Source organism: Rissa tridactyla, chromosome 4, assembly GCF_028500815.1.
Source record: "Rissa tridactyla isolate bRisTri1 chromosome 4, bRisTri1.patW.cur.20221130, whole genome shotgun sequence".
NCBI lineage: Eukaryota > Metazoa > Chordata > Aves > Charadriiformes > Laridae > Rissa > Rissa tridactyla.
The window spans coordinates 1,892,082-1,905,853 of NC_071469.1; the positions used below are offsets into that span (position 1 = coordinate 1,892,082).

Sequence of the window (13,772 nt, forward strand, 5' to 3'; positions counted from 1 at the left end):
GCGGGTGGGAAAACAGGCTATTTAGGGTGGACAAAGGGACGGCAGCTGGGGTACCCCGAGCGAGAAGGGCTGGAAGGGGACGCCTGGCACTGAGACCACCTTTCCTCATCACCCCCTCATCAGAGAGGCGGTGAGATTGCTGCAAGACAGCGCTAACACTGTGTCCAGGCGTGGAGAACCAGGAGAAGGGGTGCCCCGGACTCTGTCAAGGGCTGGTCATCAACATTCCTTTCTCTCCACTGCCGGCATGACCGAATCTGCGCATTTCTTCCTCTAGAGCTGACTTAGAAATGGCCGAGCAAACCGAGCTGGGGGTAAGAATGGAGGTGCCGGTATGGCAGCCTCAGAAAGGAACTAGCCACGGGCTAATATGAACTGTGTCCAGTTCTGGGCTCCCTGGTTCAAGGAGGACAGGGAACTGCTGGAGAGGGGACAGCAAAGGGCTACCAAGATGCTGAGGGGACGGGAACATCTCTCTGATGAAGAAAGGCTGAGGGATTTGGGTCTCTTCAGTCTGGAAAAAAGACGACTGAGGGGACACCTTACCAAGGCTTGTAAATACTGAAAGGGGGGGTGTCAGGAGGATGGGGCCAGGCTCTTCTCAGTGGTGCCCAGGGACAGGACAAGGGGGAACGGGCACAAACTTGACCATGGGAAGTTCCGTCTCAACACGAGGAGGAACTTCTTTGCTGTGAGGGTGGCAGAGCCCTGGCACAGGCTGCCCAGAGAGGTGGGGGAGTCTCCGTCTCTGGAGACATTCAAACCCGCCTGGACGCGTTCCTGTGCCACCTGCTCTGGGTGACCCTGCTCTGGCAGGGGGTTGGACTGGGTGATCTCCAGAGGGCCCTGCCAACCCCTGCCAGTCTGGGATTCTGTGATTCTGTAATATGGCCAGATGGGGGGCAGCATGGGGGAGGAAGGGCAGGGCTGGAGGTCGAACGCACTGGGAGAACCGGGGGCAAACAAGCTGCAGGATGGGGACGCAGCGAGAGCTGTGCACGGCCGGATGAGCCCCAGCTGGTTGAGGAAACCCCGGGAGAGGACCACGGTGCTGCTGCAGGGAGAGAAGATAGGGGTCCACCTACCATCCGTGCCGGGATCCTGCATGCGGGGCCACTCGCTCACCGGCTGCTTGATGCTGCGCTGCTGCCGGCTCTGCCCCAGCGGGGAGTTGCTGCGGGAGAGCGAGAGGTTGGAGATGTACTTGGATTTGGCCTGGAGGTGGGTGAAGGGGGAGGAGGGGCTGGCATTGGGGCTGCCGAAGCTCTGAGACCTGTCAGGCGTCTTTGGCCACTTGGCGTAGGAGGTCGCTTTCCCGGTGATGCCCCTGGATTTGGCTTTGATATTTGTCACCGGCAGGAGTGAGGTCTGGCTTTGGTCTGGGGAGAAAAGGGAGAGAAAGGTTGTGCTGGGAGACGGAGAGAGGCTGGAAGGACTCCTGACCTCCGAGGCCAGTGCAGAGAGAACAGCTCTGCCACCTCTGCGTTTGTCCTGTCCCCTTGTCATCTCCTGTGTTAACCCCCCGATGAGTCGCTGAGGCTTCCCAGCCTCTGTGCCTGCACGGGATGGTGGGATCGTGGTGGGAAAAGGTGGCAAAAGGACTTGGGGCTACTGGTGGCTGAAAAACTGGACATGAGCCAACAATGTGGGCTCGCAGCCCAGGAGGCAAATCACGTCCCGGGCTGCATCAAAAGAAGCGTGTCCAGCAGATCCAGCGAGGGGATTCTCCCTCTCTACTCCGCTCTGGTGAGACCCCACCTGGGGTCCTGTGTCCAGCTCTGGAGGCCTCAGCACAAGAAGGACGCGGAGCTGTTGGAGCGGGGCCAAAGGAGGCCCCGGAGATGCTGGAAGGGCTGGAGCCCCTCTGCTGGGAGGACAGGCTGAGAGAGCTGGGGGGGTTCAGCCTGGAGAAGAGAAGGCTCCAGGGAGACCTTATAGTGGCCTTCCAGTACCTGAAGAGGGCCTACAAGAAAGCTGGGGAGGGGCTGTTTGCAAGGGCATGTAGCGACAGGACGAGGGGCAATGGTTTAAACTCGAGCAGGGCAGGTTTAGATTAGACATTCGGAAGAAGTTCTTTACACTGAGGGTGGTGAGACACTGGCCCAGGTTGCCCAGAGAGGGGGTGGAGGCCCCATCTCTGGAGACACTCAAGGCCAAGCTGGATGAGGCTCTGAGCGACCTGATGTAGTTGAAGATGTCCCTGCGCACTGCAGGGGGGTTGGACTAGATGGCCTTTAGAGGTCCCTTCCAACCCAACACATTCTATGATTCAAAGCAAACAGAGGAAGGAGGCCAGACTGCGAGGGATGGCTGCTCGGGCACGCTGGCCAGCCCGGCGAAACATCTCATGACTTCGTGCTGGCAGCTCCAAAGTCCTTTCAGGCCGCCCCTTTATGCCCGGCAGCGTGATTGCAGATGTCTGACCCATATCAGAAGGGTCCTCAGCCTGGCAGCCCCGCTTTGCCCCGCAGCTGCCCACCGGAGCAGGTCTCAGCCCAGGCAGGGGGTGCAGAGGATGGCAGGGACATTCCAAAGGCCGGGCTGCACGTCCCTTTCAGAATGCCCAGAGGTGAGACACGAAGTGGGATGGAGCTGGGGATACAGGGTGATGCAATGGTGTGACAGACCTTGTCCCAGCACCTCCTGGATGGCTTGGCTGGCACCTACCTGTCCGGTTCGTGGCATGAGTGGGGCTGGTCTCAGAGAGGGCAATGGAGGAGACATTGGTGGGAGCAGCAGAGCAGCACGTGGAGAAACATGGTGGGCTGAAGCAGGCCAGCACACTGGGACCAGGTGAGCCGAAGTCTAAGTCACGCGTGTCCTCTGTGACTGCAGGGCAAAGAGCAGGGACACGTGGAGTAAGTCAAGGGGAGAGGCAGCTACGAGGAGCAGCACCAAATGCCCCCAACTGGGGGTGTTCAGCCTGGAGAAGAGGAGGCTGAGGGGAGATCTTCTCGCTCTCTACAGCTCCCTGAAAGGAGGGGGGATCCAGGGGGGGTCGGGCTCTTCTCCCAAGGAACAGGCGATAGGACAAGAGGAAATGGCCTCAAGTTGCACCAGGGGAGGTTTAGGGTGGATATTAGGAAAAATTTCTTCACCGAAAGGGTTGTCAAAGATTGTAACAGGCTGCCCAGGGACGTGGCAGAGTCACCATCCCTGGGGGTATTTAAAAATCCACGTAGACGTGGTGCTGAGGGACATGGTATAGTGATGGTTTTTGTCAGTGTTAGGATGATGGTTGGACTCGATGATCCGAAAAGGCCCTTCCAACCTCGACAATTCTATGATTCCACAAAACCAGAGCCCCAGGACCTCCCTGCATGAATACAGACCTCCCAGCAAGCCCCTGGCATGGAGGAGCAGCCACGTTCATCACCCTGCACCCCAACCCATCATCATGGACGTCTGCCTGGTCCCCTGCCCCGCTGCTGCCTACCGTGGTGCGAGGGGGTCCTGCTGCTGGCTCCGTCTGACGCAGCTGTGGATCGCACCATCTGCGTTTTGTCAAAGTTCTGGCTTGACCTGAAATGCAGAAAAATAGGGTGAAAACCTCCACCACGGGGGACACCGGTGTCACTTTTAGGTGAAGAGAGAAGCAGCTGTAGCAGCGAGTGGGGCGACGGGACCAGGTAGATGGAGCAAGAGCAGACGTGGAGAGTGCAAGGGTGAGGAGGAGCGGAGACTGGAGCGATCTGGGAAAGGAAAGGCAGGAGGGAGGCACAAAAACCATGAGGACAGCTAGGAGAGCTTGGAAATGCCCCAGAAGATCGTGTGGCAGTGCCACGTCTGGCAGGGACAAGTCCCAGCTGGTCCAGAGGACACCAGCAACGCTCACTGGGGAAGAGGGTCTACTCAGTGGACTTGATTTCCAACAGCGATCTCCGGGGTGGGTTTATGTGCTTGGGTCTCAACACGTTAGGCCATAAGGGGCTCCAAGTACCCACCATTCCCTAAGGGAGGTGACCCTTATCTCTCGGAGACAGACTGTTCCTCACCTTCTTTTCCAGAAACACGCACAATTCCACCCAGATTCATCCCACGTAACTTCAGGTGTTTCACTGAAGCTACCAAGACATGACCTGAGGATGCCACAGGCATCTCCCAAGGGTAAGGCAGATGTGAAAGGGGAGGAACCGCTGCCTCGTGCTGGTTTTCTCCAACATCTGCACCAGGAGCCCAGAGCAACACCACTTCTGGGCACCAGCTACCACCTGCAGAGATTTGGGATGAACCAAAGCTCTTCCCTTCACGCACAGCAGCTGTCCACTGAGCAGAAATTTTTACGGAGCTCCTCACAAAGACAGTCAAGATCCTACCTGTCCAAACCTTGCCCAGGCACAGGAGCCGTTCACTTTTATCTGTCCCACATTTCGCCTGTCCTGTGCCCATGTCTTGCCTGTCCCCTTAGCATTGCTCAAGGTTTCTCCATGATAAACGGAGCTTTTGCTCATTTAGGGACATCAAAATATCTCTTTGTCACCTGCAAGACTATTTGATGGTTGGACTCGATGATCTGAAAGGTCCCTTCCAACCTAGGCAATTCTATGATTCTATCATCTTATTCCATAGATTTCTGTTTCTGGTGAAAGGAGACGCAATGCCAGTCTCCTGGAGGGAATGTGGGCATTCCCTAATCTTCATCCCAGCCCAAACCCTACCCCTATCCCTCATGTTCCTCCACTGCCTCGCCAACACTTCCCACGTGTGGCTTTATTTCGCATCCCACAAGCAATTACTTCTTTAATTGCTTCCTGTGAAACACTCTGATGTGGAGTTCTTAAAAGAACAAAATTAATTGTGCCTTCCACCGCTCTTCATGCCGTGTTTTGTCCGAAGGCTGCCGATAGACCAGGAGGGCCTGTTTTTCTTTTCAGGGAATTATTTTGCAGCAGCCCCGCAGATCCCATTAACTGAGGTGCTTTACTGGTCCGTACCTAACGAGTAACTCGCCCACTTTTCCCTCTGTCGGTACCTTTCCAAACATTCCCAGCAGTGATGGCTCATAAAAAGAAATAATTTAGGGTTTTTTTTCTGTCCTCCTTTCGCAGTGTGATCTGTCCTGTACTTCAGAGTGACCCTCCACAATAAAGCTACTCGCATACGAAGAGAGGGTAGGAACAGCTTTTTTGGCTAATTCTTCAAAAGCCTTCATCCTTTTTACACATTCCTGCCGTTCCTTTCATGCTGCCTGCTCCTGCTCTACCTGTAGTATGTGGTTTCTTTATTTAGCTTTGGATTAGTTGGTTCTCCAATCTCCCAATCCTAATTTCCCCTTCCTGATGGGGTCCATAATCCTTCCTCCTGGAGTCCCACTTGTATATTCATATCCCTTTCTTTGCTTTCAGTTTGGCTTAAGATTCTGGGCCTTCTGTGGTGCAGATGGAAGAAAGAAGAGGATTTGAGAGAAGCGATGCGGCAATTAAATAAGAGTATAATGAAACAGTAACATACCGTGGACACAGAGCGACCGGCACCCCAGGACCCCTGTGCCGAAAGAGGGCCAGGAGACAGGCAGTGGGCACAGCAAAAGAGCTACAGGACAGGGAAGGGAGATGGGAAGAAAAGGTAGAAGATGAGGAGGAGAAGGGGGAATGAAAGAGGATATGGGAGATCATGGAAATGGAAAGAATAATTGGGAAAATTCAAGACAAAGCGGAAAGAAAATGGGTCGGATGAGAGATGTAACCAGAACAGGAGGGAGAGAGATAGGACAGGGAGAAGAGGGAGAGAAAAAGAGACTCGTTATCTGGTAACGTGAGCTCCCAAAGGAGTGAAGCGTGCCAAAACCGAATGCCCAGCACAGGCTGCCGGGCTGGGGCCATTCCCTCAACGCTCTCTCCACACCAAGGACGCTGTTTGCAGAGGGAAACTCTCGCCTAGTACAGACTGGTCCAGCCCCACTGCAATCAGTGGGACGATGCTGTTCTAGTCCAGCTGAAGAGGCATCCAAAGAACGTTCAGACCATCCACGAGTGGATACGTGAGCAGCCAAACAGCAGCGTATTTCCTTTTTCTTCTCTGTTCCTCGCTTCTTGCTCCAGACAATTTAATTGGCGCCAGACTTGGACGTGCGGATGCATTTGGTTGGCTTTACAGCTTGACTCGCTGGAGCTCAACAACCCCAGAGCATTCGCTTTTTGCGATTCAGACCCCTCCCCGGTCCCCGCATCCCTCCCCCAGAGCCCAGAAGTACCTACCCATCGATATCCACGAGGTCTTCTTCACTGCGCAAGCTCAGCACGTAGAGCGTGGACATGGACACCACGCTGGAAAGAAAGAGAGAGGGACCTGCTGAGGATGGGCATGGGGCAAGGGCCACGTCATGGTTCTGATCTGCTTCCAAGGGATTTCAGCCCACGAAAGAAGCCGTAGGTCCACAGCCCCTCGCTACCCACCCCATGGATGGCATGGACCAAACCCATGAGCTGGAGAGAGCGGAGAAACGGCAGCCCGGGGCGCGCGCTCTCACCTGAATGCCATGATGATGACCAAGGCAATGATGGTGCCCTGCAGGAACCGCTGGCTGATGCAGGCTTGTTCCGGGACAACCGATGGTGACTGCAAGAGAAAAACCTCAAGATCAGCTCAGGGCTTCTTCCCGCCCTGGTCCTCACACAGATCCCACCCTGGTTTGCTCTCCTGCAGGCCCTGAACCCCCGCAGAGCAGAAGCCATAGAACGTCTTCATTAGGCACGGACAAAAAGGAAGGAGAAATTGTGGAAAGGGGAGCAGACAGGGTCTCTCCCTCTGCAGCGCGGGGAAGGAAACACAGGAGGACCATGCAGACGAGCGTTCTTAGGCCACCTCTCCCCACTTTGGGACGGTCCCTTACCTTGCTGGCTACTTTGTGGGGTCTCTTTTTGTGGGGCACGCTTCCCGCACGGCTGAACTGGCTTCCCGTTTGGCTGCAAGGAAAAAGGAGGAATGGAGCTGAGCCATGCCGGGACGGCACGCCAAGGGATTCCCAGCCAAAAATGAGATTCTCTGGGAGGGGAGAAATCTCTGTGTGGCACGACAGTCACAAACCCTGGTCACTTTATCTGCTCAAGCGTCGGTGCAGTGCTGGTCCGTTGCCCAGAGAGCCTGAATTCTGCCCTAAAACCTGCAGAAGCTGAGCAGGGTGGGTATGATGATTTTGGAAACATGAGGAACTCTTTGCCCTGAGAAAGCTGCTCATTTACTCTAGGGAAACGTGGAGACAGTTTCACACTGGGGTTTCTTGGGCTGGTGTAAGAGCAGGCTCTTGGTATGTGTACGCCAGACCTGTCTCACCAGTAGCTCCTTGAATCTACCCCAGGCAAATGAGATCTTCCAACACCCCACCACTCCTCCCCATCTCCCCTTTCCCAAACCAAGCTGTCACTCAGGGCTGCCTGGTCTCAGAAGGAGACATCTCATCTGGCTCCCGTGTCCTCAGTGTGGCCGTACCTGAATGCCCCGGAGCTCACGGTTGACTTCATGCTGTCCAGCCGCTTCAGCTTGGCCAGCTTGTGGCTCCACCTCTCCAGCTCATCGATGCGGGTCTCCAGGTTGTCTGTCAGTTTGCACAGCTCCTTCACGGCTCCCACGTTCTCCATGAAGATGCGCTCCTGCCAGGGAAGGGGTTGGGAGTCTGGGTGGCCTGGCACATGGAGGCGCTCCTGCTCCCATGGATCTGGCCACCCTGACTGCTCTCCCATGCCCTGCCCCAGGGCACTTCCTCAATTACAAAGGACTGACACAAAGTCCCCGTCTTCATCAGGAGCCCTTGATCAAATCATGTGAGCCATGCTCTCCATCTACCCTTTCTCTTGCTCTGCAGTGCAAGCTGCTGGAGCTATTTGGCAGCGTTATCCAACAGACAGTTGTATCCAGACCAACGGAGAGTCCAAATCTGGAAGCCTCTGGAGAACAATCTTCCTCCCAGGGAGGTGGTGGAGTCACCAGCCCTGAATGAGTTTAAGACTCGTTTAGATGTGGTGTTGGGGGATATGGTGTAGGGGAGAACTTTGTAGAGCAGGGTCGATGGTTGGACTCAATGATCCCAAGGGTCTTTTCCAACCTAAATGATTCCATGATCCTGCAGACCCTCCCATAAAGGAGAGCGTTCCAGTGCAAGCGTCTCCCAGCACAACTGCAGCCACACTGTCCCCCATCCAGCCTCAGGCTCTGCCACTCCACTCCTGTACACCTTCCACCTCCCACCAGCCCAGGTTGCTCCAAGCCCCGTCCAACCTGGCCTTGAACCCCTCCAGGGATGGGGCAGCCACAGCTTCTCTGGGCAGCCTGGGCCAGGGGCTCACCACCCTCAGAGTGAAAAATTTCTTCCTGAGATCTCATCTAAATCGACCCCTTCCAGTCTGAAGCCGTTACCCCTTATCCTATCCCTACATGCTCTTGTAAAAAGTCCCTCTCCAGCTTTCAAAGAAAAGGTGACGCTCGCAGCTACTGCCAGCTGGTGAGGAAACTGCAGGGATCTAGGCTTCCACAGAGGAGAAACAAGGCACTACGGTCAGTCCTGGCCGTTCCTACTCTGGTCAGGAGACGCAGGAGAGAGCTGGCAGCTTTGGGAGGCTGTCCCCTTGATGTGTGCTATGGAAGGCTGTCTCCTCAACGTCCCAGAGCAGCAAACAGGCTGCCACAGGTTACGGAGAGGTCAGGCAAGCCAGGTGCTCTGGGTTATCTTGACATAACCACCTTATCTTATCCAGAAAGGAGAGATTATGGCTAAGAGCCTCCCTACAGGAGGCTGCCAACAAGGAGCCCTTCCCGAGGGAGATGCTGCCAACTTCCACCCACATCAGGCTAGTTCCTCCCTGCTGATGTCCGCCGTCCACCCAGGGCTGCTCCTGACATCTGAAAGACCAGCCAGATCTGAAACTCAGATGGGTGGTGTTGGCCTAGAAGCATTTCCCAAGCATCCCAGTTTCCCTCTTCCATTCCCAGCTCCACAACTCCCTCGAGCCAGGGTTCAACAGCCTCCCTGCCCCTCCCGGCTGCCACCAACCTTGTTGACCACCAGGAAGTTCTCAAGGGTCTTCCCATTGGAAAAGACCAGGTCTCCGGTGTCCTTCACAGCCTCAGGGAGGATCTCCTTTACCTCCTGAGCAATGACGCCTGCATGGAAACAGCACAGTGGGTCAAGGTGGTCTGGGCAGGGCTCCTCCTGACACAGCTCTTTCTCTGGTCCACGTGGTCGCTGGTAGGAACCCTGTAATGGCCCGGGCAGCCCATACACGTTCAGCCACAGAAGAGCAGGGGCTGTTCAGACAAGGCTGGTTCCCAGATTGCGTGGACAGGGGTCTTGGCATCACCCTGCCGTGGCTGTAGCCCTGCAGAGAGGTGGGTACTAGGAGAAGCCTCATCACAGAAGCCCTGTAAGTCATCTGTGGGAAGCGCCATCTTCTCTCCCACTCACTGAAGAGGAATTTCATTAGATGCCTAACCTTCAGGTGGTGGGAAGCCCCCTCTCTCCTACCCCATGCCTGGGGGGCTGCCGCAGGGCAGAGCTGGGTACAGCCACCAGGAAGGGCAGTGCCGCTTGGCACCATCAACAAAACGCCGTTGTGGGTGGCAGAACACGAGATCCAGCGCTGCAGAGGCAAGAAGGTCACCGCGGTGTGACGCAAGGCCCATACCTGTCTCCGAGGTGTTGTCAATGCCCACCGTGGCCGCAAACTCGGGTTTGTAGTTGTAGTGGACCAGCCGCATACGGGAGATCCTCTTCAGCTGCTCTGTGGTGTCCACCTGGGACAAAACAGACACACGCAACTCCTAAGCGGGGTGTTGCTTCTGAAGTTCCCAAGTCTCTGGCTCCAAGCAGCAAAACCCACCATGGCTCACGGTTATATCTTTGCGAGGCAGCACTTCACGGGACAGCCTTGAACCCTGCTCAGACCAGCCATTAGGACAAACAGCATTTGCACCGGGGTTGATCTCCAGTTCTTGTCACTGGACACTTTCCTTGGGTAGTGAAACCAGGAGGAGACCGAGTCCCACTGCACAACCAGGCACAGGGCAGTTCTCATACATATGAGACATGATTGTATCCCGTTTTTCTGGAGAGGCGCATCCAGCTGAGAGGACTTCAGAGCAGAGCGGAGCCTCCCACCCAGGCTCTGGCAAACCCCAGTGTGCTATCTCATATATTCGCTCGGTTTCGGGTTTGTCACTTCTGCGTTTGCTAGTTCTGGCTAACAGCGGAAGAGTCGATATTCCCCAAGATGCGATGGACAAGCTGTGTTTGGGACAGATGGCGACAGACTTCTAAGGCACTTCCCATCTGGTCAACAGGAGCTCAGGTTGCCCATAAAGACTATGTTAAAATCGGCAGCTGAAACAGGCTCACAAGGACCCTCAAACTTTCTGTGGTGGCTCTTCAGACCCCTCATCACCCCAAACCTGCCCTGGTTTGCCTGGCTCTTACCTCCTGGATGTCCTCCTTCACTCGGACGTCTGAAGGGTGCATCAGCGAACCCATGACCTTCACATTGCCATGGACCACGAGGGCTTCATCGGGGCGGTCCGTGTTGATGCCAACCCGGCCGTGGTGAAAAACAGTATCGGGGAGCTGTGCGCGCTGCCAGAGCACGTCGCTGTCGCTCTCAAACTGGCCAGGGTTGGAGGCCTGTGGAGAGACAGGAAAGTGGGGACTGAAAACGAGGGAGAGAAACGCTGCATTGCTGCTGGGCAGAGGCACTCCGAGGTCTAGAGGGAGTGAGCACATCAGGAGAACCCCACAGACCCATCCCTCCGTGCACATTGCAGAGGGACCGTAGAGCAGGAGAGGCCATCACAGAATCCCAGAATGGCAGGGGTCAGAAGGGCCCTCTGGAGATCACCCAGTCCCACCCCCTGCCAGAGCAGGGTCACGCAGAGCAGGTGGCACAGGAACACGTCCAGGCGGGTTTGAATGTCTCCAGAGACGGAGACTCCCCCACCTCTCTGGGCAGCCTGTGCCAGGGCTCTGCCACCCTCACAGCAAAGAAGTTCCCCCTCGTGTTGAGATGGAACTTCCTATGGTCAAGTTTGTGCCTGTTACCTCTTGTCCTGTCCCTGGGCACCCCTGAGAAGAGCCTGGCCCCATCCTCCTGACACCCCCCTTTCAGTATTTACAAGCCTTGATAAGGTGCCCCCTCAGCCGTCTTTTTTCCAGACTGAAGAGACCCAAATCCCTCAGCCTTTCTTCATCAGAGAGATGTTCCCGTCCCCTCAGCATCTTGGTAGCCCTTTGCTGTCCCCTCTCCAGCAGTTCCCTGTCCCTCTTGACCCGGGGAGCCCAGAACTGGACACAGCGCTCCAGATGTGGCCTCCCCAGGGCAGAGCAGAGGGGGAGGATGACCTCCCTCCACCTGCTGGCCACACTCTTCTTGATGCCCCCAGGATGCCATCGGCCTTCTTGGCCACAAGGGCCCATTGCTGGCTCATGGGCACCCCATTGTCCCCCAGGACTCCCAGTTCTCTTTCCACCGAGCTGTTCTCCAGCAGGTCACCCCCAACCTGTCCTGGTGCGGGGGGTTATTCCTCCCCAGGTGCAGCACCCTGCACTTGCCCTGGTTGAATTTCCTAAGGTTTCTCTCTGCCCAAGTCTCCAGCCTGTCCAGGTCTCTCTGGATGGCGGCACGGCCTTCTGGGGTGTCAGCCACGCCCCCCCAGCTTTGTGTCATCGGCAAACTTGCTGAGGGTGCGCTCTGTCCCCTCGTCCAGGTCATTGATGAATATATTGACTGGGACTGGACCCAGCACTGACCCCTGGGGAACACCACTCCTCACTGACCTCCAACTAGACTCTGTGTCCCTAATCACCACCCTCTGAGCTCTGTCTTTCAACCAGTTCTCAATCCACCCTACTGTTCATTCATCAAGCCCACTCTTCCTAAGCTTCCCTATGAGGATGCTGTGGGAGACCGTGTCGAACGCCTTGCTATCACTACAAGCCCTTGTAAAAAGTCCCTCTCCAGCCTTCTTGTCCCTCTCCAGCCCCTTCAGACACTGGAAAGCTGTTATAAGGTCTACCCGGAGCCTTCTCTTCTCCAGGCTGAACCCCCCCAGCTCTCTCAGCCTGTCCCCCCAGCAGAGGGGCTCCAGCCCTCCCAGCATCTCTGGGGCCTCCTCTGGCCCCGCTCCAACAGCTCCGTGTCCTTCTGCTGTTGGTGCCCCAGCGCTGGAGGCAGCACTGCAGGGGGGTCTCCCAGAGCGGAGCAGAGGGGGAGAATAAAATACAAATAGCTTGTCCCAACAACACTGTTCCCTCACTCCCAACAGCTCTGCCCTGGACACTGGTCCAACCTTGGGAGAATGGGACACCTTCCCTATCCTGCAAGAGGTTCTTGCATGCCTTGAGGCTGCTCCGACTAAGTAGGTGTAGAAAGGCTGGAGCCAGACCCCAGTCATGGACAGGGATAGCTACAAGCAAGGCAGTAGGGGTTTGGAGAAGGTGGGAGAGGGCTGGGTGGGGAAAGCACTGGAAAGGCAGAGGAAGGCAGGAAGATTGCCCAGGAGATCCAGCAAAGGACTGCGGGGCACCTGCAGGGGCTGAGGGAGGAGAGAGGGACTTACTCTGACGATGATGCGCTCGGAGATGTGGGCTGCCAGCGTGTAGTTCTGGTTCTGCGCGTGTGCCTGCAAGGCCACCACGAGCATGAAATACCTGCCAAGAGGGGAGGGAGGTCAGGGTGCCATCCTGCACCAGGAACCGCACAGTCTGCCCAGGCACCAAGCTGTCATGGTGGGCTTCGCACATCCCCTCTCCTTGTGCTATGGGGCACAGCCACTGTTCTCACCCCCTCCCAGAGTTGGGGAGACCCTTGCGGCCACAGCAGACACCTCCTTTCCTCCACACAGACAAAGACAACCAATTCAGGACCTGTCCCCCACGTCCCCCTCCCTCCAGCCACACTCCCCAGCTCGGGGACTGGCACATCCGCAGGCCCTGAGTGTTCACAACGGCTTGGAGAAGGCACCAGTGCTCCTCACCTCTGGTCTGGGTTGGGTTTGCCTTTCTTCCGCATATTGTTGGCTGTGGTCTCGCTGAAGTGCAACCGCCCCACAGTGACCTTGGTGACCTGCTCTGGAGGCAGGTTGACCCTGGGGAAGGGAAAACAGAGGAGTGAGTGAGGACACTGCTGGAAAGGAGGTTCTTTGGGGAATGACCATCTCCTGGCCTGCTCCACCAAGGCGGGTCTATGAACTGGGCACCGAGCAGAACTGGGAACGTGAAGAGAGGAAAACTTTGCTGTGGGAAACAGAGGAGAAAACTGGAGACTGTGACAGCCACAGTACAACCCCAAGACCTCCGACTCAGCCTCTTTCCCCACCCTCTCCTGCCATTGCTTATGCCCCAGTAGCACGTCCCACTAGAGCACTGGTCTCGTGAGGAGCGGCTGAGGGAGCTGGGGATGTTCAGCCTGGAGAAGAGGAGGCTGAGGGGAGACCTTCTCGCTCTCTACAACTGCCTGAAAGGAGGGTGTAGCCAGGGGGGGTCGGTCTCTTCTCCCAAGGAACAGGCCATGGGACAAGAGGAAACAGCCTCTAGTTGTGCCAGGGGAGGTTTAGGGTGGATATTAGGGAAAAAAATTTGCACTGAAAGGGTTGTCAAGCATTGGAACAGGCTGCCCAGGGCAGTGGTGGAGTCACCATCCCTGGAGGGATTTAAAAGACGTGGAATCATGGTGCTGAGGGACATGGGTTAGTGGTGGGTTTGGCAGTGTCGGGTTGATGGTTGGACTCAATGATCTTAAAGGTCTCTTCCAACCTCGACGATTCTATAATTCTATTCTATGATTCCATTCTAC

At 56.1% G+C, this 13,772-nt stretch overlaps 1 protein-coding gene across 1 annotated transcript in view; it reads right to left on the reverse strand.

Annotated features, from left to right (window-relative positions):
- Nucleotides 1-13,772, reverse strand: part of MYRF (myelin regulatory factor) — a 71,157-nt gene that overhangs the window by 2,441 nt on the left and 54,944 nt on the right. The window contains exons 10-22 of the mRNA XM_054201601.1: nt 12,955-13,065; nt 12,538-12,628; nt 10,406-10,606; nt 9,618-9,726; nt 8,987-9,096; nt 7,429-7,589; nt 6,833-6,905; nt 6,470-6,558; nt 6,198-6,266; nt 3,437-3,522; nt 2,668-2,829; nt 1,274-1,379; nt 1,086-1,174 (exon numbers count right to left, since the gene is read on the reverse strand). Coding sequence (XP_054057576.1) covers nt 1,086-1,174; nt 1,274-1,379; nt 2,668-2,829; nt 3,437-3,522; nt 6,198-6,266; nt 6,470-6,558; nt 6,833-6,905; nt 7,429-7,589; nt 8,987-9,096; nt 9,618-9,726; nt 10,406-10,606; nt 12,538-12,628; nt 12,955-13,065 — 1,457 coding nt within the window. The remainder of the gene's footprint in view (nt 1-1,085; nt 1,175-1,273; nt 1,380-2,667; nt 2,830-3,436; nt 3,523-6,197; nt 6,267-6,469; nt 6,559-6,832; nt 6,906-7,428; nt 7,590-8,986; nt 9,097-9,617; nt 9,727-10,405; nt 10,607-12,537; nt 12,629-12,954; nt 13,066-13,772) is intronic.